Source organism: Salvelinus fontinalis, chromosome 39, assembly GCF_029448725.1.
Source record: "Salvelinus fontinalis isolate EN_2023a chromosome 39, ASM2944872v1, whole genome shotgun sequence".
Taxonomy (NCBI): domain Eukaryota; kingdom Metazoa; phylum Chordata; class Actinopteri; order Salmoniformes; family Salmonidae; genus Salvelinus; species Salvelinus fontinalis.
In genome coordinates, this window is record NC_074703.1 from 15,346,049 (window position 1) to 15,372,203 (window position 26,155).

The 26,155-nt window shown below is 42.1% G+C and overlaps 1 protein-coding gene across 1 annotated transcript; it reads right to left on the reverse strand.

The window, feature by feature from the left end:
• Positions 1-1,297: 1,297 nt before the first annotated feature.
• On the reverse strand, positions 1,298-23,612 carry LOC129838754 (putative ferric-chelate reductase 1). The gene is made up of 15 exons (XM_055905912.1): positions 23,282-23,612; positions 22,945-23,078; positions 10,161-10,258; positions 9,357-9,486; positions 8,038-8,232; positions 7,633-7,734; positions 7,309-7,453; positions 6,866-6,973; positions 6,598-6,713; positions 6,098-6,184; positions 5,825-5,916; positions 5,652-5,710; positions 5,369-5,506; positions 5,077-5,102; positions 1,298-4,945 (listed from the first exon to the last, which is right to left on the reverse strand). The coding sequence occupies exons 1-15, from the start codon at positions 23,472-23,474 to the stop codon at positions 4,856-4,858; spliced, it is 1,713 nt and encodes a 570-aa protein (XP_055761887.1). The 5' UTR covers positions 23,475-23,612; the 3' UTR covers positions 1,298-4,855.
• Between the last annotated feature and the right edge of the window lie 2,543 nt (positions 23,613-26,155).

Sequence of the window (26,155 nt, forward strand, 5' to 3'; positions counted from 1 at the left end):
CCTCAACCACGGCATAGTGGGATAGCAGTATTTGTCACGAAGTGTTTAACAGCAACCCAACCTTGAGGAAGAGCATCTTCATTTTAAGAAGGGACTCAGGGCTATGCTCAGCCCCTCTGCTGGCTTACTTCCCTAGGAATGGTCCATCTCTCACTCGCCCCAGTTTCCATCAACTATACAATTAAACACATGATGGCACACATAAAAACCCAGATGTTACTGTAATATTTGAACATTTAATTGTGTCAACCAGACCACCCAAAAACCACCGATAGCCCTCTATGTTCATAGATATCAGAATTGTAGAGGGGTAGGTATAGCCAATGACTTGCTTTCTGCAAGTGGCCATAACACACTGCATCCCCCAGGGAGCGCCACCAGCATAGTTAAGTTGATGTTAGACAGTTCCGCACCCTGAAGTAGGTTGACATTTATTGTCATGGGTATTTTCCTGGAGGCAGAACTGAGCAATTCCCCCTTAGATAGGCCAGTTTCAAAGTCAAAACTGCCTATATTGAAAACATTTATGAAAACAAAAATTACTTTTTTGGTCTTCATCTAAGGTTAGCCGTTAGGGTTAGCAGTGTTGTTAAGGTTAAGGTTTAAAATCAGATTGTATGACTTTGTGGCTGTTCCAGCTAGTAACTACTCTGCAGAGCTGCCTCCAGAACAAGATTCATGACAAAAAACTCTCATCCGCAAGTAATCTATCAGCAGGTAGGCTAGTGGTTAGAGCATTGGGCCAGTAACCGAAAGTTTGCTAGATTGAATCCCTGAGCTGACAAGGTAAAGATCTGTCGTTCTGCCCCTGAACAAGGCAGTTAACCCACTGTTCCTAGGCCGTCATTGTAGATAATAATCCGTTCTTAACTGATTTGCCTAGTTAAATAACGATTAAATAACATTTTAAAAATCTATGGGCCAGGATTCTAATCCATGGTTGACATGGGTCTATATCACATCCTTATTATTGCAGTTGAAACAAACTAACCTGAGGTGGTGGATGTTGGCCTAGAGGAGCATGGTTGTTGTTTACGTTCTGTGTATGTGAAAATAAACTTGAATTTTTACTTGGTACCACATGAATAGGAATGCGTAGACGTTGTCATTTTTTAAAACATGTACACTCTTGTTTGTTATAAACAAAATACAGGAAGTAGTTTTGACAGACACGAACATGGCTAACATAGCCCTCTATGTTTGTCGATATCATAATTGTAGAGGGTAGGTATCACCGATGACTTACTTTCCGCGAACAGCAATAACACACTGTATCCACCAGGGGATGCCATCAGCCTAATTTTGTAATAATGTTTTTATTGGAATTCCACACATTAACAGACAACAAAATGATAAAACAATTACAATAAAAAAACATTTTTAAAAAACGAACAAACAGAAGAAAATGAAATACTAAAGCTCAGTTTAAATAGAGTAATTAGGCCCAATACATGGAACGTACAGTATAATCATGAGACAAGTAAACAACAAACTGCCTGTTGTCTGACAAAAATCACTATTTCAATAGTTCTTAAAAATAGACAAGGCATACTTTTAAGACTGCTGAGTAACAACTATCAATCAATTATACTGATCGTTTTGTTATCATCTGTCGGGTAGAGATGCAGTACCTAAGCAACTGCTAAACTGTGAGTGAAAGCCAAAGATATTAAAATTGTATTCGTCCAATGTCTGTCATGTTTTTGGATAACGTGATGACAGCGGCACTGCTCCTTGTTTGCACTGAGTGCTAGTGCGCAGGCGTAGTAATCCCAGTAAAACTGGATCTAGAAAGATGGCAGGCCCCATGAAACCATGTATACAAACGTCCATCTTAGATGCTGTCTCTACAGTCTCTTGTGACAAGGTAGGGTTGGTATACAGAAGATAGCCCTATTTGGTAAAAGACCAAATCCATATTATGGCAAGAACAGCTCAAATAAGCAAAAAGAAAAGACAGTCCATCATTACTTTAAAACAAAAGTCAATCAGTTGGACGGCCAAGAAGAAGCACGAAGCTGAAAAGTTACCACCGTTTCATTAGAACTATAAATCTCACCAGATGTATATCTCACTTTCGACACTTTTTTGGGCGGCATGTTCTAAAAGAATTGGCTGGCAACAGTCATTAAAAAAGCGGCCTGTAACTAATGGCTTCTTACCATACTATAAATCCTCAGTTCGAACAGGCACGCTCCGGAATGCTATCAAGGCTGAAGGAGTAGACTAGTTCAATTGAGACTTCTCCAATTTTCGGCGATGTATCCCACTTGTTGAGTGTCAAATATCTTTTATAAAAGGCATTTGGTATGAGTCAATGAGAGAAGTGAGAAATTCTTCCTTTGTTGTTAATTATCTCTAAATATAAAGGCACAACCTAGAGGCGAGCCAATGTCTTAAGTAGATGAACATGTTATGACTCCAACCTCGTGAGAGTGACAAACTAAAATGTTTTAATTTTAGTCAAAAACAACTTTATATCGAAGAAGTGCCTTTAATTTGTCAGTCTGCACATGCACAGTTCGTACAACAAGACAGTTCGACCTGATGACGTGTTTCTGCGCATGAGCTTAGCTAGCCAACGTCGCCATGACATCGACTACAAGCGTGATCTAGTCTTTCTATTGGAGAAGCAGTTTCTGCCTATCTTCATACTGTACTGTGTTTGATATTAGTTTGACACTTTTTTCAAACATAAAATAAGAAATGTACTACTTATGAATGAAGATGGCCTCAAAAAGCACAGCAGCCCACCCAAATATAATGCCTCTTTCCATCTCTATGATTGACATCCTTGCACTTTTCTTAAATAATTCTCTATTTCTTTTAAAATAAGTTGCTTGTTTTGCAGTTCACTTGTCTGTGCAACCAAGTTTGGGTGTCAAAAATGTTGTACCATTTTATTTTACTAAATTAAATACTAAATTAAATTACATTTTACTAAATTAAATTTGACTACCGGTAAATATATTTAATTTAAACTTATTTGAATAAAAGTGCAAGGGTGCCAATATACTTGGCCGGCACTGTATGATTATAATAACAATGTAAATAAATTCATAATTTGTATGGATTTTGTTGTACATATTGTGTGCAATCACTTTATTTTAAATGTCATGTAATATAATGATAATGGTGTGAGAGTATAAAAACACAACTTTGCCATCCAATGAAATAAGAGGTGTTTTTGTGTCATGATTCTCACAGCAAAATTCTTTAAAGTAACTGTCCAGTGAAAACCTTGTTTTATTTTTTATATCACATTTTTAAAGCTCATATTCTGTTTGCTAATACCCAAATAATGTTGTTCACTTAATTTACCAGTAGGACCTTTTTAATTCTATGAGCAATACATTTTGCCAATATTTTAGCACAATGGGGTGACTCCAATTGTTTTAAGAGACTGGCTCTTTGTACTGCCCCCCTGGCTCCTGCTTCAGTAGGAGAGATCAGTCCCTCGTTTTGTGTGTCTGATAGTTTGCCATTTATATATGAATAATTAAAACATGACAGTAATTGATCTTTCAGTAGTTCATAAAAAGCCTATCTCTATTGGAATGCCATCGAGGCAAGGCGTTTTCCACGACTGAAAGTAATCAATTGCCAACAATAGTTAGTCCTGTGTAATTAGGCCTTCACAAGATAATTTTGTATAGCAGATAGTTTAACATGATTTTGGGGGAAACGTACAGTACCAGTCAAGAGTTTGGACACACCTACTCATTCAAGGGTTTTTCTTTATTTTTCTACATTGTAGAATAGTGAAGACATCAAAACTATGAAATAACACGTTCTGGCATCATGTAGTAACCAAAAAAGTGCTAAACAAATCTAAATATATTTTATATTTAAGATTCTTCAAAGTAGCCACCCTTTGCCTTGATGCCAGCTTTGCAAACTCTTGGCTTTCTCTCAACCAACTTCATGAGGAATGCTTTTCCAACAGTCTTGAAGACATTTCCACATATGCTGAGCATTTGTTATCAAGGCAAAGGGTGGCTACTTTGAATAATCTCAAATATAAAATATATTTTGGTTTAACACTTTTTTGGTTACTACATAGTTCAACATGTGTTATTTCATAGTTTTGATGTCTTCACTATTATTCTACAAGATACAAAATAGTAAAAATAAAGAGTAGATGTGTCCAAACTTTTGACTGGTACTGTATATCACAAAACTCATCATCAAATGAGGTTGGACGACCTTCCTCATTCAGAATCTCCTTTGGTGAGAAGGATTTCTCCATCGTTTGTAACTTTTTCTGTAGGTTCTTTTTGGTCGGGTTTCTATATTGAATTTGCTCTGGTAATTTTATTTTTTTAACCCCGTCTTTCATGAATAAATTCCAAAATCTCTTTTTGTTAAGTCTCTAGATTATTCAGTGATTATGTAGTACATTCAACACCATTGTGTAATGTTAAATGTTCTATTTCTGTTGAAATTATTTTCTCTGTTGACCGATACCATTTTTGGGATGACAATTGAATTTAATGGCCCCTAAAGGTACATTTAAAAGCATCCAGTACAATAATTGGGTCCACTGAACCTGTATTGTGCAAGAAAGTCTGTTAAGAATTCCTTACTTTTTGTTAAGAAAGTAGTGTCAGTAAATAAACCCTGGTTAAATTTCCAATATGCCTATCCTCATGGAGAGTCTGTCATAGTTATATGGAGGGATACCGGTACTGTATAAATTGACGATCTGATCGCATTCGATCCTCAATCAATGGACAGATACTTGAAAACATTTGACAACAAATATAAAATTATTACAAATATACTGCACAGTGAGCTATATTAAAGATTTACTGTATCACAACATTCCGATCTCAGTCCATTGCTCAGCAGATCTTCATGATGAGCCAATTCCAACAAGTAGTGCCACCAAAAAGGCTATATTTCCAAGGAAAAACAAGACCAGCAGTACCAACTCCATGCTTGTCTGGGGGAGAAATGAAAAGTCAAGTACAGCCGTGGCAGACAAAATAGTTGTTATGAATGAGTCACTTACTAATTCACTGATACAATAAGTACATTTAAATGTGTGGGATTAAATGGTGGGATTCAGCGTACCGTTTCAGAAGCATTCTCTGTATGATCTAGAAGAACAACAAAAGTTATATTGAAGTATTTGAAAAGAAAAGAGAAACCTGCACACTTCTCTTGCTTGTATCACTTTGTTTATTCAAGCTTACGTGTCGACCTCTTGTCCTTCGTCAGAGCTTTTGACGTAGGCCAAGAGGCCGACAAAAGTTATATATGGCAGATCCACAATATGAGGATATTCAATATTATAGGTGGGCTATATATCATCAACCTGAATTTAACACTATTAAGATCAATATCATTATGTATTTGATCTCACCATTGCGCTTCCAGCGGATGTGGAATTCTAGCAGGATGTACATCGTTGCCTCCCATCCAACAAACCCACCCATCACCTTCAGAAGCCAACCATCCTCAGAGGTGTTAAAATACGACAGCCCAGTAAATATGGCTGCCACTGGAAGATAATGTCAACACAATTACTAACATGGTAGTAGTGCAACAGCAAACATGTTTGACAGATATTGGCTGAGAAGATACAGTACTTTGTACTATGCTAATACAATCCAACAAAAAACAATGTCATGATCACAGTTCCTTACCAGCTAAACCTTTTATTGCCACTGCATTCAAAGCATGCGACCAATTGAAGAGGAATCGCCTGTGAAAAAACAACACAAAAAATAATACACTAACTTGAGAAAACAAGCCACTTTTGGATTTACATACACATGAGCAAACTGACATACACCAGGTATGAGTCTGGATCCCTTACCAGTGATGTTGAGGTCCACATCGGAACATGGCACCGATTGGCTGGAAGAAGGCCAGGATCATAACGATGCAGCCCAACACAGGATGGACTCCCTATAAACACAGATGGGCTCCCTATAAACACACTGGGCTCATAAACTGTCTCTCTTAACTATTTCAATTATCTGAGCCTTCCATAATAGAGTAGGTTTTATAAAACTAGACGGCACAGCATTTGTCAGATAGGTTTGTTTTAAATAACAATCGGCGCACAGTAAAGGTTTATGATACATACCCCACTCCAGCCTCCAACTTCTGAGAAGGCCAAAATGAAGGCAATAATGGTGGCGGCAACAGTGAGTGTCATAAGAAACACGTGCACCTGAGGAACATGCAAGCCAAGAGTACAGATTATGTGGCATTATTATTTAGTACTAAAAACATTCCACCTAATAAAGTCATCTAGACGTGCTAATGTTTATGTTCATATTCTTATATTTTTTCTTTGTGGTTGCATTGTCGAGAAGGAACCTGCAAGTAAGCATTTTGTTGGACAGTGTATACCACGTGTATCCTGTACATACGACTAATAAAACATGAAATGTGACGGACGTCAGTCTGCTTGCTTGATTAACAGCATAGCTTCCTCACAAACACAAGTGACCGCCTGCTTGACACACTCTCCCAGTCAAGCTATATGTAGAAAAGGCACCAATTGGATAGCAGTGAAAACATTTAAAGTACAATCAAATGTTGCTACACTAACACATTAGGGATAGTATTATAGAAACTCACCAGAAACCAAACATCTTTCCCAAAATAATGTTTCCCCTTGGCCACACCTTTCAGATACCTGGCTATGATCATTCCCAAACTACCTGTGGTCATCCACGCTATCAACATCAGGGAACCTGAAGCACAACAGGATAATAAATCAATAATCCATAATCAATACACAAATCTTTAAGCTTGTATATGTAATTATAATCAGTGTATTACCGTATAACAATTTGTTTGAGGTTATGCATGCAAACTCTTCTCACCAAGGAAACAGAAACCTTACCATGTGCTTTAATAATAGGTGGCTCTTTTTCAATAGTAACAACTTGAGGACTTGAAATATCCACTTTAGTGTCACTGATGAAGGTGCCAGTATGAATGCCGATTATCCCTGTCAAAGTCAACCGAAAAGTGAAATACAATAAGAGAAATAGAATAAAATGATATTATGAAACAAATGACTGCTATACTGAAGCAGACTGCTTTCTTCATCGGTACCAGGCCCACAACATTAGAATCCTTATTAGATAACAGGGCCCGTATTCATACAATATCTCAGAGTAGGAGTGCTGATTTAAGATCCCGTCTTCCATGTCCATGTAATGTCACTCATTATTATCTAAAGATGTCATAGCACTATGTAAATAAAATGACAGAGGGATATAACCACTTCCTCTGTAACAGTACTGGTGCTACTATGCTGTAAGCTTTTGGCTCATACTGTACCATTATTGGAGGGCCCGTGAACGATCATGAGATAGTAGAGGGAACTGGACCCTCCGGATCGCAAAGTTGAAATGGGGTTCCTAGTCGTGAAGGAACAGCTAATGATACCATTATTCACTGAGGATTTAACATCAGAAACATTTCCCTAGAAAAGGACAAACAAGAGACATTTCAGTCATTACCGATTGTTTTGTGATTCATTATAGCATCAGGGCTGGGGGTACATTTCATTTCAAATCAGTCATATCAAAACTTTAATTCCAGTCCATATTCCAATTGCTATCATCCTCTTAGCTTTTCATACGTCATAATAATAGCAAGTACCAGAGGAAGTATCGCTGGTATCTTCCTTCCTGTTGAAAAGGCGTGTTGCAATTGGATGAGCCCGCCACTGTCCCGTCCACAAATATAGATGTCATCATTTCCCTGATGTGATGCAGAGGAAAACAGATGATGAGAGGAACACAATCAACCCTGCCACAGGCCACTTGAAGGTGCAGGGTACAATAAACAAACATTCATAAAAGAAAAATTGCACACTGTTGAATGCTCCTGCAGTTGATTGGCTGCCTTCTACCTGCCCTCATGCAATCCTTCTTCATCGTTTTAAAAATAAACTTGTTCACCGACTTCATTGAAGTGAAAGTATCTGAACGAGTGCCTCAAAATTTGAATAAGCATATTCAATTGCAGGATGTGCATGCACTACTTCTGAAAAGGCTACATTACCATCCTCTGGTCATCTGAGAAGCCAATGGCGATGTAGCCATCTGAAGGGCCGGTCATCTCCAACTGGATGGCTGTATCACCGGGAGAGGTCATAGCAGACAGGAAGTAACAATCTGGGCTGACCCCAGGGTCACAGTATAGAGGTTGGCTGAAACAGACCTTAGTGCTGTCACATCCAGTGCTGGAGTTGGAAACCTATTACAAACATATTCAATGTTATTGTATAGCACTTATGTAATAGTGTGTAAAAATAAATGTTATTGTTTGATTGAAAAATGTAATATGACACTATTGTCAGAGAGTGAGTGGCAGGTAGCCTAGCGGTTAAGAGCGTTGGGCCAGTAACTGAAAGGTTGCCAGTTCGAATCCCCGACAAGGTGAAAAATCTGTTGATCTGCCTTTGAGCAAGGCACTTAACCCTAATTTCTCCAGGGTTAATGACCCCACTCTCAGGGGGAGTTGGGATAAGCAAAAAACACATTTCCATTTCACACCTCACACTCGTACAGGTTACCCACTCGTACTTGTACATACAGTAAAACAGGACAAATATAAGCACCCCCTATTTGACCTTTTGAGAGACTATCACTTACACTTGTGATACATTGTTAAGACAAGTTTATGTTTTAAATAAAACACATTTGTACTATTATCTATTACCATAAGTACTAAGGATTTGAATGGAAATACTAAGTACGTCTACATGCACACTAATAATTCGATATTCAACTGATCAGTAGGCCGAGTATGGCATTAGTCATGTATACACATTACTCTGCTTATTAAATCGGCGTTCAATCTAAGTAGGCATACGCCAATTAAAACATCTGGTTTTCTGAGCACCCTTTATAAATATTTGGTACACTCTTAGAAAAAAGGGTTCCAAAAGGGTTCTGCGGCTGTCCCCGTAGGAGAAACCTTTTAGGTTCCAGGTAGAACTTTTTTGCTTTCTATGTAGAACCCTCTGTGGAAAGTGTAAACACCTTAATAGTAGTTCCAGCGGTGTATCTGCGAGTGTACTAAAACCAGCAGTGCAAGCCTCCCTCTTTTGCACGAGTGAAGGGAGTTCAAAATGTCAGAACTCAGAATCAAGTAGACTTCCCAAAAATAACATGGTAGCTGTGGTAGAACGTTTATTTTGATTGGCAATGTTCTGCATTTATCAAAGTCCCATCAGTAGCCTGATTTCGTGTCCATGTAAACAAGATTATTAAGGAAATCATTCTTCTTGCAAAGCATGCAAATATTTTAATCAAACTATTATATTAATCTGAATATTCACAATAATCGTATTATTGTGTGCATGTAATCATACTCACTTTTGAGGATGAAGAGGCGGTAGAGGGGACGGATGTGCTGTTAGCTGGTGGTGCAGCAGCGATGTTGTATGTGACTGGAGAACTTTTCACTCCAACCCAGAAGGTGGAGTAATCTTTTACAAAGGAGGCACTGTAAAAATGGCGTGGCAGAACAAATAATAAAACAATGTAATAACATTAAGGGACGGAATTTCCATTTAAAGTGCATTTTAGTCAAGAACTAAGCTTAATCTGTGTCCAGGAAACTGGGCCCCATGGTAATAGAAGTATAAGAATATTCTAAGATAACTACACAACGCAGAGGAATAAAGGTCAAGAGGGAATTAACAATCAATGGAAATTGTTGTTTTTCTGTAATAGGGAATTAATGATCAATGGAAATAGTTGTTTCTTTGTATTGGGGAACTGAAGATTAATGGGTAAGGGATACAGGAGGAATTTCAGTCTGGAACTCATAGCTCCATGTGGCAAGGTCTCATTGGTCCAAATTGTTTATACATTGAGCCTGAAACGGGATACTTGTTTTTTGGCCATTGGCCCAGTTTTATTGCAAGGAATTCTAATTGGTCAACCACAGGCTAGGCTTGGGTATAAACTACATCCTGTCTCTTTGTTCAGCAGAGAAACATTGAGGACAGGGAAGAATAAACATCTGCCATCTACTTTTGAGCATAACAACTATGATTTGTTGTCTTTCTCCCCCTGATTTGCTTTGGGGTCTGTGTTATTGAAGAATAACAACAACTGCTAACAGAAGTGAAAATTCTGGTTCAGGAGCTAGGAGATACTGGATGGGTGAATCACCTGAATTGGATGGAGTTGAGGTTGCCTGATGTGGGGGCCCTCCATATTCCCTGGATGGAGGATTTAGGTGAATCTGATGTGTGAGAAACTGCAGAATTCTGAGAATAGGGAAAAAAAGGATCCATGAAGATTTATTCAAATGCAGCAGGGTGATTCCATGCCAGGAAGGCCCAAAAATGTTCTGGCAATTCTCGCATAGAAACTTAATTGGGAGGAGGGATGTTTGTTATGGGGGGATTTCTAAAAACCTGTTTTTGCTTTGTCATTATGGGGTCTTGTGTGTAGATTGATGAGGAAAAAACGGTTTAATCCATTTTAGAATAAGTATGTAACATAACAAAATGTGGAAAAAGTCAAGGGGGCTGAATACTTTCTGAATGCACTGTATACATGCCTCCTGTAAGACCCTATGATCTGTGAACCGTACATGATATAGACAACATATGTCATTATACTCCTTATAGTGTGCTGGAAAATATCTAGTATGTCTAGATTCTGAAATACAAAAATTAACATATATTTATTCAACATTAAAAATATTCATATGAATATCACAAAAGACACGTCTACAAAGACAGCAGAGCACACTCTCACTTTCCAAGAGGCAACCACATAGCAGGCTCAACTTCCCTGGCTGCCATACATGCCATAAATTGTCCGTCTCTAAGTTAAAGAATGGGAATGATCCATAAATACCATTTTAGGCTAGGCCTACTGGAATTATTTACAGTTTTGTTGTTTTCAGTAAAAAGAAAAACTGCTTGCCCGACTTCAGTTTACTTGCCCCAGGAAATAGGGGAAACCTTTAGGTCCCTACTACAAACCAGGTTTCTGAGTTTTACCTGGTTGCCATCAGGAAGAAAAAAAATGTTAGCACAGCTGAAAACTGTTGTTCTGATGAAAGAAGCAATAAAACTGGCCTTCTTTAGACTAGTTGAGTATCTGAAGCATCAGCATTTGTGGGTTGGATTACAGGCTTAAAATGGCCAGAAACAAAGAGTTTCTTCTGAAACTCGTCAGTCTATTCTTGTTCTGAGAAATGAAGGCTATTCCATGCGAGAAATTGACAAGAAACTGAAGATCTCATACAACGACGTGTACTACTCCCTTCACAGAACTGCGCAAACTGGCTCTAACCAGAATGGAAAGAGGACTGGGAGGCCCCGTTGCACAACTGAGCAAGAGGACAAGAACATTAGAATGTCTAGTTTGAGAAACAGATGCCTCACAAGTCCTCAACTGGCAGCTTCATTAAATAGCTTTTTCAAACAGAAATTTGCATCCTGTAGCTCTAACTCTAAAAGGTTTTGGGACACTGTAAAGTGCATGGAGAACAAGAGCACCTCCTCCCAGCTGCCCATTGCACTGAGGCTAGGTAACACCGATAAATCGACGATAATAGAGAATTTCAATAAGCATTTCTCTACGGCTGGCCATGCTTTCCTCCTGGCTACCCCAACCCCGGCCAACAGCTCCACACCCCCTGCAGGTACTTGCCCAAACCTCCCCAGTTTCTCCTTTACCCAAATCCAGATAGCAGATGTTCTGAAAGAGCTGCAAAACCTGGACCTGTACAAATCAGCTGGGCTAGACAATCTGGGCCCTCTATTTCTAAAATTATCCACTGCCATTGTTTACATTTACATTTAACATTTACATTTAAGTCATTTAGCAGACGCTCTTATCCAGAGCGACTTACAAATTGGTGCATTCACCTTATGATATCCAGTGGAACAACCACTTTACAATAGTGCATCTAACTCTTTTAAGGGGGGGGGGGGTTAGAAGGATTACTTTATCCTATCCTAGGTATTCCTTAAAGAGGTGGGGTTTCAGGTGTCTCCGGAAGGTGGTGATTGACTCCGCTGACCTGGCGTCGTGAGGGAGTTTGTTCCACCATTGGGGTGCCAGAGCAGCAAACAGTTTTGACTGGGCTGAGCGGGAACTGTACTTCCTCAGAGGTAGGGAGGCGAGCAGGCCAGAGGTGGATGAACGCAGTGCCCTTGTTTGGGTGTAGGGCCTGATCAGAGCCTAAAGGTACGGAGGTGCCGTTCCCCTCAAGGCTCCGTAGGCAAGCACCATGGTCTTATAGCGGATGCGAGCTTCAACTGGAAGCCAGTGGAGAGAGCGGAGGAGCGGGGTGACGTGAAAGAACTTGGGAAAGTTGAACACCAGACGGGCTGCGGCGTTCTGGATGAGTTGTAGAGGTTTAATGGCACAGGCAGGGAGCCCAGCCAACAGCGAGTTGCAGTAATCCAGACGGGAGATGACAAGTGCCTGGATTAGGACCTGCGCCGCTTCCTGCGTGAGGCAGGGTCGTACTCTGCGAATGTTGTAGAGCATGAACCTACAGGAACGGGTCACCGCCTTGATGTTAGTTGAGAACGACAGGGTGTTGTCCAGGATCACGCCAAGGTTCTTAGCACTCTGGGAGGAGGACACAATGGAGTTGTCAACCGTGATGGCGAGATCATGGAACGGGCAGTCCTTCCCCGGGAGGAAGAGCAGCTCCGTCTTGCCGAGGTTCAGCTTGAGGTGGTGATCCGTCATCCACACTGATATGTCTGCCAGACATGCAGAGATGCGATTCACCACCTGGTTATCAGAGGGGGGAAAGGAGAAGATTAATTGTGTGTCGTCTGCATAGCAATGATAGGAGAGACCATGTGAGGATATGACAGAGCCAAGTGACTTGGTGTATAGCGAGAATAGGAGAGGGCCTAGAACAGAGCCCTGGGGGACACCAGTGGTGAGAGCACGTGGTGCGGAGACAGATTCTCGCCACGCCACCTGGTACGAGCGACCTGTCAGGTAGGACGCAATCCAAGCGTGGGCCGCGCCGGAGATGCCCAGCTCGGAGAGAGTGGAGAGGAGGATCTGATGGTTCACAGTATCAAAGGCAGCCGATAGGTCTAGAAGGATGAGAGCAGAGGAGAGAGAGTTAGCTTTAGCAGTGCGGAGCGCCTCCGTGACACAGAGAAGAGCAGTCTCAGTTGAATGACTAGTCTTGAAACCTGACTGATTTGGATCAAGAAGGTCATTCTGAGAGAGATAGCAGGAGAGCTGGCCAAGGACGGCACGTTCAAGAGTTTTGGAGAGAAAAGAAAGAAGGGATACTGGTCTGTAGTTGTTGACATCGGAGGGATCGAGTGTAGGTTTTTTCAGAAGGGGTGCAACTCTCGCTCTCTTGAAGACGGAAGGGACGTAGCCAGCGGTCAAGGATGAGTTGATGAGCGAGGTGAGGTAAGGGAGAAGGTCTCCGGAAATGGTCTGGAGAAGAGAGGAGGGGATAGGGTCAAGCGGGCAGGTTGTTGGGCGGCCGGCCGTCACAAGACGCGAGATTTCATCTGGAGAGAGAGGGGAGAAAGAGGTCAAAGCACAGGGTAGGGCAGTGTGAGCAGAACCAGCGGTGTCGTTTGACTTAGCAAACGAGGATCGGATGTCGTCGACCTTCTTTTCAAAATGGTTGACGAAGTCATCAGCAGAGGGAGGAGGGGGGAGGAGGGGGAGGAGGATTCAGGAGGGAGGAGAAGGTGGCAAAGAGCTTCCTAGGGTTAGAGGCAGATGCTTGGAATTTAGAGTGGTAGAAATTGGCTTTAGCAGCAGAGACAGAAGAGGAGAATGTAGAGAGGAGGGAGTGAAAGGATGCCAGGTCCGCAGGGAGGCGAGTTTTCCTCCATTTCCGCTCGGCTGCCCGGAGCCCTGTTCTGTGAGCTCGCAATGAGTCGTCGAGCCACGGAGCAGGAGGGGAGGACCGAGCCGGCCTGGAGGATAGGGGACATAGAGAGTCAAAAGATGCAGAAAGGGAGGAGAGGAGGGTTGAGGAGGCAGAATCAGGAGATAGGTTGGAGAAGGTTTGAGCAGAGGGAAGAGATGATAGGATGGAAGAGGAGAGAGTAGCGGGGGAGAGAGAGCGAAGGTTGGGACGGCGCGATACCATCCGAGTAGGGGCAGTGTGGGAAGTGTTGGATGAGAGCGAGAGGGAAAAGGATACAAGGTAGTGGTCGGAGACTTGGAGGGGAGTTGCAATGAGATTAGTGGAAGAACAGCATCTAGTAAAGATGAGGTCAAGCGTATTGCCTGCCTTGTGAGTAGGGAGGGAAGGTGAGAGGGTGAGGTCAAAAGAGGAGAGGAGTGGAAAGAAGGAGGCAGAAAGGAATGAGTCAAAGGTAGACGTGGGGAGGTTAAAGTCACCCAGAACTGTGAGAGGTGAGCAATCCTCAGGAAAGGAACTTATCAGGGCGTCAAGCTCATTGATGAACTCTCCAAGGGAACCTGGAGGGCGATAAATGATAAGGATGTTAAGCTTGAAAGGGCTGGTAACTGTGACAGCATGGAATTCAAAGGAGACGATAGACAGATGGGTCAGGGGAGAAAGAGAGAATGTCCACTTGGGAGAGATGAGGATCCCAGTGCCACCACCCCGCTGACCAGAAGCTCTCGGGGTGTGCGAGAACACGTGGGCAGACGAGGAGAGAGCAGTAGGAGAAGCAGTGTTATCAGTGGTAATCCATGTTTCCGTCAGTGCCAAGAAGTCGAGGGACTGGAGGGAAGCATAGGCTGAGATGAACTCTGCCTTGTTGGCCGCAGATCGGCAGTTCCAGAGGCTGCCTGAGACCTGGAACTCCACGTGGGTCGTGCGCGCTGGGACCACCAGGTTAGAGTAGCAGCGGCCACGCGGTGTGAAGCGTTTGTATGGTCTGTGCAGAGAGGAGAGAACAGGGATAGACAGACACATAGTTGACAGGCTACAGAAGAGGCTACGCTAATGCAAAGGAGATTGGAATGACAAGTGGACTACACGTCTCGAATGTTCAGAAAGTTAAGCTTACGTTGCAAAAAATCTTATTGACTAAAATGATATAGTACTGCTGGCTGGTGAAATAGGCTAGCTAGCAGTGGCTGCGTTGTTGACTTTGTTTGAAAGTGTAGCTGGCTAGGTAACCTCTAACTGGCTAGGTAACCTCGACAATTACTCTAGACTACACAATTATCTTGGATACAAAGACGGCTATGTAGCCAGCTAAGATCAAACAAATCAAACTGTTGTACTGTAATGAAATGAAATGTAATACTACCTGTGGAGCAAAGCGGAATGCAACTACTCGCTCCAACCCGGAAGTGCGTATCGTAGAGGGAGAGGCAATAGAAGTGTTGTTTCTTGTATTATTGTCTTTTGTGTCTTTAGAGGACTGCTTCACCTTAATGTCCCCTTTCCCCCCTTTCCCTTTTCTTCTGTCCTTATTTTGTCCCACTTTGTCCCTTCTTTGTCCCTTCTTCTCTTCTGCCAACTAGACACTCCTTGTTAGCTAGCTAGCTTCTTCCAGGAATGTCCCTAGCAACTGCCTAGCAACAGGTAAACAACTTAGCTAGCTAAGAAAACGGTATAATTTTATGAAAAAATTGTTACTTTTTCAAAAGCCTTTCTTCTTTGTTTGCTGCTTGTTTGGTCTCCTATTCAGTTTGCAGTTTTCTTTAGATTTTTTTTTCGATGTACTTTACTCTAAAAAAACATTTAAATTTCAATATTTGTAGGAGCTCATCTTTTCAGCTGCTGCTGCTTAATTTGGAACTCCGGAACACTGTTGTTGCACACATTGTTGCAACCCCTATTACCAGTCTGTTGAACCTCTCTTTCGTATCGTCCGAGATCCCTAAAGATTGGAAAGCTGCCGCAGTCATCCCCCTCTTCAAAGGGGATGACACTCTAGACCCAAACTGTTATAGACCTATATCCATCCTGCCCTGCCTTTCTAAAGTCTTCGAAAGCCAAGTTAATAAACAGATCACTGACCATTTCGAATCCCAGTACCTTCTCCGCTGTGCAATCCGGTTTCCGAGCTGGTCACAGGTGCACCTCAGCCACGCTCAAGGTACTAAACGATATCATAAACACCATTGATAAAAGATTGTACTGAGCAGCCGTCTTCATTGACCTGGCCAAGGCTTTCGACTCTGTCAATGCAAAAATCGCTGAAGCTGGAGACTTATATTTCCCTCGCTAACTTTAAACATCAGCTATCTGAGCAGCTAACTGATCGCTGCAGCTGTACATAGCCCATCTGTAAATAGCCAATCCTATCTACCTACCTCATCCCCATGTTGTTCTTATTTACTTTTCTGCTCTTTTGCACACCAGTATTTCTACTTGCACATCTATCACTCCAGTGTTAATTTGCTAAATTGTAATTACTTGCTACTATGGCCTATTTATTGCCTTACCTCCCCACGCTATTTGCACACACTGTATATAGACTTTATTTTTTTCTATTGTGTTATTGACTGTACGCTTGTTTTTTCCATTTGTAACTCTTGTTGTTGTTTGTGTCGCACTGCTTTGCTTTATCTTGGCCAGGTCGCAGTTGTAAATGAGAACTTGTTCTCAACTAGCCTACCTGGTTAAATAAAGGTGAAATAAAATACAAAAAATAAATAGTACCCGCAAACACCAGACTCATCGTCAACAGTGAAGAGGCAACTGCAGGATGCTGGCCTTCTAGGATTTGAGAAAAAATTCATCCTGTGAACCCCATTCAATGCTGCTCGCAGCTGTATATTTTTTTACACCTCTACTCACGTTGGTTGAGCGCTATGCACTTATTCCCATTATCAATATTCATTTTCAGACACTGTAGTAAACTTTACCCTAATTAAATTGAAGTTATTTCCCTTGGAAAGATAACTGTCACGTGATTCTCAGCCCATGCAAAGACAGCATACTCTATTTAATTGAGACCACACATATAGCCTTCTGTAGGCACACTTGATCTCAAATGTCCAATTACGAGAGGAAAGGTAGGCTACTGAAACTTGAAGCAGCGAATTCTGAGTGTGTGAATAATGCGACAAAGAAGTGCTTTTAAAGGTGCTACACATAGAATTCCACAGAATGTCCACCCCTATGTGGAAGCTAGTTGAATGTCAACAGCAATAAACTGCATTCAAAACAAATCTCCGCCCTCACCCGCATCCCATTTCCCCAAAACATGGCGGAGACTTGCGCTTGAGCCTTTTATTTTCGGTTTTGGTCCACCAGCTTCTAACAGCTGTAAAAACTATATATTTTGTTATTGAAAAGATTTTTCACAGTGATTTAGATGGTACAACGATTCCTTACATGATTCACATGAACTGAAATTGAGCGAACAGTGTAGAACTTTAGCGACCAGGACAAAACAGAGGGATTTCTATATTCGCCGCTTGATCCGATTTGTACTAGATAACACAAACAAAGTCAAAACAGCTTTCCCATTTTAACAACAGATGCCTTTCCGGCGGGAGATATCAATAGATGAATATCACAGCCAATTATAACACTGGCGGGTAAGTAATACTGTGAAACACTATCATTCCACTATTACTGCAGATATATTATGGACATTTTCTGAAATGACAATGCAAAAGTTCAACAACAAAAATCCTGTGTAGCAGCTTTAATACAGTAGGTAGACCTAGGCTAACGCATACAAAGCAGAAATGACGGCCGTTACCAAATCAGCTGCGGGACAAAAATAGTTCTGAACAGTCCATGGGAGGTGTATTTCATGTTTTATGTTACTTGTACAAGCACTAAAATGGTTTGCCTGCAAAATGCTACAAACGTCCCTGCTAATGCACACAGACAAACTAATCTCACCTACCCTGCTCCGTTTTCAGCTACGTTAGCAGCAATGTGGGTCCATTCAGTCACTGTTTGTATGGTTTAAATAAGGCTCAGACAAGCGAGTGCCATTTATTCTACTTATCTATGTTTTGGATGAGCGCTCTGTCTGTTGTTTCTGTTTTGTCTCCATTCTCTGTAGTTTCCAGGTGTGCTAGGAATTGGACCCAAACCAGAGACTGTAGAAAACGCGATACATCCCACCCTCATTTTTTCTGATCGGAGCAGGGCCACTCTGGCCTACTAAAGCCTTATTTTCACTGCAGGCCTTAATACTCAAATCTTTTGACTACATTTTTTTCATTTAGAAATACTGACAGCCAAACAGCTAGCTACAAGTGACCAAATCTACATCTGCAATGCTTGCAGTCTGGGGTTTTAGGCTGTATTTCTGTATAGCACTTTCTGACATCGGCTGTAAAAAAGGGCTTTATAAATACATTTAATTGATTGAAATCGTATTTGTGTGTGTTCAGACAGCAGTCATTTGCTGACATGGCTATGCTAGTTGTCATAGTAATGACAAGTGTGTGTGCAGTGGTGTAGGATGATAGGGTGGTGGTGATCGTCACTCAGAAGTTATGTAGCAAGCTATAGGTGACAACAATGCCTGCAATGGGCATTTCCCAGTTGCTTTGAATGTTCAAAATAATAGTGTAAAGAACACTTAAAGCCTCAAAGGATAAAATATTCCAACTTTCAAAACAAGTAGTCAACTAGCTGGCCAGGTAACTGTTTAGCTTTCTAGCACATTCACTCATTTGTTTGAGAACAATTAATCTTTCTAAGACACACGTTCCGCTAGCGGAACCCCCCCCCACAACATTCCGCTGAAAAGGCAGCGCGGGAAATTCAAAAATATTTTTTAGAAATATGTAACTTTCACACATTAACAAGTCCAATACAGCAAATGAAAGATAAACATCTTGTTAATCTACCTATCGTGTCAAATTTAAAAAATGCTTTACAGCGAAAACACAACATATGATTATGTTAGATCACCACCAAGTTCAAAAAACACAGCCATTTTCCCAGCCAAAGATAGGAGTCACAAAAACAGAAAGAGATAAAATTAATCACTAACCTTTGATGATCTTCATCAGATGACGCTCATAGGACATCATGTTACGCAATACATGTATTTTTTGTTCGATAATGTGCATATTTATATCGAAAAATCTTAGTTTACATTGGCGCCATGTTCAGAAATGCATCCAAATATCCGGAGAAATTGCAGAGCCACGTCAAATAACAGAAATACTCATCATACACTTTGATGAAAGATACATGTTTTAGATATATAAAGATACACTTGTTCTTAATGCAACCACTGTGTCAGATTTCAAAAAAACTTTACGGAAAAAGCACACCATTCAATAATCTGAGACGGCGCTCAAATATAAATAACATTTATCCGCCATGTTGGAGTCAACAGAAATACGAAATTACATCATAAATATTCCCTTACCTTTGATTATCTTCATCAGAATGCATTCCCAGGAATCCTAGTTCGACAATAAATTTTTGTTTTGTTCGATAATGTCAATTATTTATGTCCAAATAGCTACTTTTGCTAGGGCGTTTAGTACACATATCCAAACGCTCGTGCAAGTGACGCATAACGTCGGACGAAAACTTCAAAAAGTTATATCACAGGTCGAATAAACTTGTCAAACTAAGTAGATAATCAATCTTCAGGATGTCGTTATCATATGTATCCAATAACGTTCCAGTCGGAGCATTCCTTCATGTCTGTAAAAGTTATGGAGCGCAAGGCGATATCATGAGGAATGCGCATGACCAGGAACTGGGAATCTGCCAGACCACTGACTGAAACCTCCCATCCGGTCCCACATCACAGTATAAACTTCCTTCAACGTTCTACTGACATCTAGTGGAAGGCATGGGAAGTGCAAAGAAATCCCTATCTTCCTGGGATTTGAATAGGCGATGAGTAGAAAAAACACCAGCCTCAGAATTTCCACTTCCTGTTTGGAAGTTTGCCTGCCATATGAGTTCTGTTATACTCAGACATAATTCAAACAGTTTTAGAAACTTCAGAGTGTTTTCTATCCAATAGTAATAATAATATGCATATATAAGCATCTGGGACAGAGTAGGAGGCAGTTCAATTTGGGCACGCTATTCATCCAAAGTGAAAATGCTGCCCCCTATCCCTAAAAAGTTTTAACAAGCTAGTTAGCTTCCACGTATTCTTGTCAAAACTGTCAACATATGTAGCTTGCAAGCCACAAGATATGCTAAATAACCGTCTAAAAATCACTTAAGTGTCACGGATTTCCTCTTCGTCTGAAAAGGAGTAGCAAGGATCGGACCAATGTGCAGCGTTGTAAGTGTCCATAATGAGAAGTTTAATAAATCAAACTGAACACTGAACAAAATAACAAAAGCACAAACAAACAACCAAAACAGTCCCGTATGGTGCAAACACTAACACAGGAAACAATCACCCACAAAACACAATAGAAAACAGGCTACCTAAATATGGCTCCCAATCAGAGACAACGACTGACACCTGCCTCTGATTGCGAACCATACTAGGCCAAACACATAGAAATATAAATACAGAACAAAACATAGAAAAACAACATAGAATGCCCCCCCCAAATTAAAATAAAGACATAAAAAAGGAACTAAGGTCAGAACGTGACAGTACCCCCCACCCCAAAGGTGCGGACTCCGGCCGCAAAACCTGAACCTATAGGGGAAGGTCCGGGTGGGCATTTACCGCGGTGGCGGCTCTGGAGCGGGACGTGGACCCCACTCCATCATAGTCTCGGCCCACTTATGTGGCACCTTAGGAGTGGCGACCCTCGCCACCGACCCCGGATTGGAGACCCTAGTAGAGGGCAGCACTGGACTGAGGTGCGCCTCTGGACTGAGGGGCAGCTCCGGACTGGCGGGCGGCTCTGGCAGCTCCGGGCTGGCGGGCGGCTCTGGACTGGCGGGCGGCTCTGGCAGCTCCGGACTGACGGGCGGCTCTGGCAGCTCCGGACTGACGGGCGGCTCTGGCTTGGAGAGAGAACCTGGAGGGAGGGGACGGAGAGACCGCCTGGTGCGTGGCGCTGCCACAGGACCCACCAGGCTGGGGAGACCTACAGTAGGCCTGGTGCTTGGAGGAGGCACCGGAAGGACCGGGGAGTGGGGGAGCACTGGAGCTCTGGTGCGCAGCCTTGGCACCACTTCTCCAGGCTGAATGACCACTTTAGCCCGGACCCTCCAGAGTGCAGGCACAGGTTGAACCGGGCTGTGGGTGAGCACTGGAGATCTGGTGCCTACCACTAGCACCTCTCCCTTAGGCTCAATGCACACATTCACCCGGCACGAGCGGAGCGCAGGCATAGGACGCACTGCACCCTCCCAGCGCCCCGGAGACACCGCACGCAGAGCCGCCGCAGGATGCCCTGTGCCGAAACGGCGTACCGGAGACCAGACGCGCTGAGCCGGCACAATACGCCCTGGCTGGATGCCCACACTCGCATGACACTTGCGGGGGGCTGGCCTATAGCGCACAGGGCTATGAGCACGTACTGGCGACACCGTGCACTTAACCGCATAACATGGTGCCTGACCAGTAACGCGCTGCTTACGATAAGCACGAGGAGTGGGCTCAGGTCTCCAACTTGACTCTGCCACACGCCCCGTGTGCCCCCCCCCCCCCCCCCCCTGCCTGTCGTGCTGCCGTGCTACCTCCTCATATCGCATCCGCTCAGCTTTTGCTGCCTCCAGTTCTTCCTTGGGGCGGCGATATTCCCCAGCCTGTGCCCAGGGTCCCTTACAGTCTAGTATCTCCTCCCATGTCCATGAGTCCAGAATCCTCTGCTCCTGTTTACCACGCTGCTTGGTCCTTGGTTGGTGGGTGATTCTGTCACGGATTTCCTCTTCGTCTGAAGAGGAGTAGCAAGGATCGGACCAATGTGCAGCGTGGTAAGTGTCCATAATGAGAAGTTTAATAAATCAAACTGAACACTGAACAAAAGCACAAACAAACAACCGAAACAGTTCCGTATGGTGCAGGTACTAACCCAGGAAACAATCACCCACAAAACACAATAGAAAACAGGTTACCTAAATATGGCTCCCAATCAGAGACAACGACTGACACCTGCCTCTGATTGAGAACCATACTAGGCCAAACACATAGAAATATAAATACAGAAGAAAACATAGAAAAACAACATAGAATGCCCACCCCAACTCACGCGCTGACCAAACTAAAATAAAGACATAAAAAAGGAACTAAGGTCAGAACGTGACATTAAGGGCAAATTAATCAGATTTGACCATTCAGACACAAGTCGCATGGCCAAGAATCAGATTTGTATCTGACCTACGAAAGTGGTTTGAAATGTGGCTTGAATCATCCTATTCCATGTGCTTTTTGGCTGTTCATACTGAAGGAAAAGAACAGTTTCAAATCGGATATGCCACTTTTTTTGAGTCACTTCAAACTGCCAATGTGAAGAAGACTATTGCCCCGGCCCTATGAAGTGAATGCCCCAGAGCAAGACATCTCATTGCCAATTTATTTCTGGTCAGGCGAGGCAGGGACAATAAGTAGACCAGAGCCAGCTGTTCCCTCTTATGTGAGCATGCTAGATATTATCGAGGAACCCTAAGCTCTCACAGGATAGCATGCTCACGGGAGATGGGGAACACTCACTTACAGACAGAACATTTCGTTTTTTTACAATGGTAAACAGCTTGACTGAACTATCCTCATTTATCCACCATTTTTGGCCGAACCACATCAATCGGGTTGGCTTCGGGTTGGCCACACATCAATCGGGTTGGCCACACATTTTTGTCCCCCCCATTTTTATCATTGAAATGTGATACAAAACGAGGCAACGGTGTGGTTTAGGACCATGCGGACGCCTCCGAGCGGTTTGTTTGGAGTGTTTATCCAAATGGATAAAAATAAGAATATTTTTTTTAAATGATGTTCCCCCCACTTCTAAAACCAAATTTGCTCTTCTGGTTATATGTAATACTGTAGCTCTCATAACATAACAGAAAAGCAGGCTATAGGTCAGGTAGTAATAGATAGGTGGGAATAAACAGAATTAAATGGATTTATACAGTCTATGGGAATAGACTCACAGGTAGTCCGTTGCAGGTGAGTAGCTGGGCCTCTCCACTTGTTACAGTGAAGGATCCCAGAGGACTGCTTCCTCCAACCTCTCTGGCTTGTAACATAAACCCAGTGAATGGAGTGGAACCTGCCAGGAGCCTGACTGTAAACAACACAGTGTTAAGTTGATTTAAACACCACCATAGAAAATGGAGACCGTTATTAATTGAAGATCTACTTTTCAGAGATATCTACCCATAACAGCAAAACCATAGATAGATTAATAAAGCCTATAGACCTAGTGGTGAGGGTTCAATATATCTGCATGAACCCCCCAATAATAGAGAAAACTACATGATGTCTCACCTATGATTTCATCGCCCTCCTTAAAGCTGAACCGGTCAGTGGTGACAGAGAATGGAGCGAGGCTTTGCTGCGCGCCTTTTTTGTGTTGCGGTGTCATATTGTCACACGCCGCAGTCACCTTTCCGGAGCTGTAGCATCTCACCGCCCGCAGAACACACGCCAATAACACAATGATAAATATGTATCGATCCATTGAGATTAAATGTTTAAAAACGAAAAGTAACTGTAAAAATAGACTACTGTTGGAGATAATAGCCTACCGATAACGGCAAATTGTGAAGTTTAGGTGAGGGGCAGAATTTATATTGAAGTGCCTTGTGGGTGGAGAGTAGACTAGTCTCGACAGGTTATGCTGCGTTCATAACCAAGTGGGATGGTAGAAATGACCAAGTGTGACGTCATAAAACTAGTTCAATGCGTTCACTCCTTGATAAAATGCTGATTGGCTAATGGCCAAGTTGGCCAACAAGCTCCGTCAACCATAAACTAAAAGTACATATATTATGCTTGTAAACAGATGATAGTGTTCAAAAACCATATTAATAGATTGCTTTTAAGAAATAGTGTTTTGTTGTTGCATTTAACTGCCGAAAATGCTGTTATCGAGGTAATTTCCTTGACGTCAGAGATCAGCATGCATGAGAAGTCAGAGCTCAGGTATGATAGGTGAGTTTCCCTCTAGTAATTACCAGTTAGAGGGGCATTCAAGTGGATTTTCAGAGTCGTATGTGGTAAATACCACTTTCCCACTGGGTTATGAATGCAGGGTATGACAGGTTGCTTCCATAGAGATGTATAGAGATCGAAACGTTGGGCTTCTTGCAGTCAATTTACCATCTACAAATGATTTGTAATTATGTTCCGGCCCCCAGACCATCTGCTCAAGAAAAGAAAAAAATCAGCCCGTGACTGAAACTAGTTCCAGCCCAGTAGACTACTTTAAAATGGTAAAAGTCCTCAATGTGCTGCCCATGCTAAAACTGGCTTTTGGGCACTAGAGGCCTCTATAGAGTACCACAGTATGAGTCATAACACTGATAAAACCTAGCGGTCTAACAGGAAAAATGTTCCAATTGTTTTTCCACTATTATTTTTTTCCATAGGGGATTTTAGAAACATTTAAAATAAGGGCTGTTTCGTGTAGGCTTACCCTGGCGTGACGTTTTGATAACCGTGTAAATCTCTCTTGGACAAGGTGACATTTATCAATATTCCCAGTGGACACCTCCACTGTGGGGCTGTATACATGCCTATGGTTGCTTCCCACAATACCCTAACAATGTTCCTTCCGGCTTACAGTTTTAAAATTAGCTTTGGTGCTATTTTCACAAGTATGTGGTGGATTTTCTAAACTTTTAGTACAAAATTCCAAACTGATAACTGTAATCAAATGAAACAAAACGTTTAGCAGCCACTAGTTTGCATCAAGCCGGTCTTGAGCATTTGGTCATAGTTTCTCATCCACATCACAGTAAATATCCTCATTGTTCATACACCTGGGAAAAAACCTTCAAACCTGACATACAGCACCACTCAAAAGTTTGGACACACCTACTCATTCAAGGGTTTTTCTTGATTTTCACTATTTTCTACATTGTACAGTACATGGTGAAGACATCAAAACTATGAAATAACACATATGTAATCATGTCGTAACCAATAAAATATTTTTATCATTTAGATTCTTCAACGTAGCCACCCATTGCCTTGATGACAGCTTTGCACACTCCTGGTATTCTCTCAACCAGCTTCATGAAGTAGTTACCTGGAATGCATTAACAAGTGTGCCTTGTGAAAAGTTCATTTGTGGAATTTCTTTCCTTCTTTATGCGTTTGAGCCAATCAGTTGTGACAAGGTAGGGGTGGTATACAGAAGATAGCCCTATTTGATAAAAGACTTGCCTAGTTAAATAAAAAAAGAACAATAAAAATAAAAGTCCATCTTATGGCAAGAACAGCTCAAATAAACAAAGAGAAACAAAAGTCCATCATTACTTTAAAGGAATCAAGTTCAGAACTTTTAGCGTTTCTTCAAGCGCAGTCGCAAAAACCATCAAGCGCTATGATGAAACTGGCTCTCATGAGGACCACCACAGGAAAGGAAGACCTAGAGTTACCTCTGCTGCAGAGGATAAGTTCATTAGAGTTAACTGCACCTCAGAAATTGCAGCCCAAATAAATGCTTCGGATTTCAAGTAACATACACATCTCAACATCAACTGTTCAGAGGAGACTGTGTGAATCAGGCTTACAAGGTTCAACTGCTGCAAATAAACTACTGTTAAAGGACACCAATAATAATAAGAGACTTGATTGTGCCAAGAAACACGAGCAATGGACATTAGACAGGTGGAAATCTGAATGAGTAGGTGTGTCCAAACTTTTGGTAAAGTGTGCGTGCACTGGGAGTCGGGAGGCAAGTTCAAGGAGTGAATAATTTAATAAATAAACTAAACACGCCTCACCAAACCTTTGACTGGTACTGTAGGTCTGGATTAATGTCATTGCATGCCTCATCCATGACTTGAAGATAGGTGGCACACTCATGGTGATGGAAATCATACACCTTCCAACTGTATTGTATTTTACAGTTTTGTGCTTATTGTAGTGTCTCGTGTGGCTCAGTTAGTAAGAGCATGGCACTAACACCAGAGTTCTGGGTTTGATTCCCACTGGGATCACATGTGAAAATGTGTGGACACTTTGGATAAAAGCACCTGCTAAGTAAATGGCATATACTACGATATTAGAGTACTTTGCCCAATGCAGTTAGATTAAAGCAGTTATTTTAAGGGACATCTGCCACTTTTCAACCTCATATTCATAATCTCCAGGACCAAATCAGTGTCTACATACAGTATGTGAAAACGGACG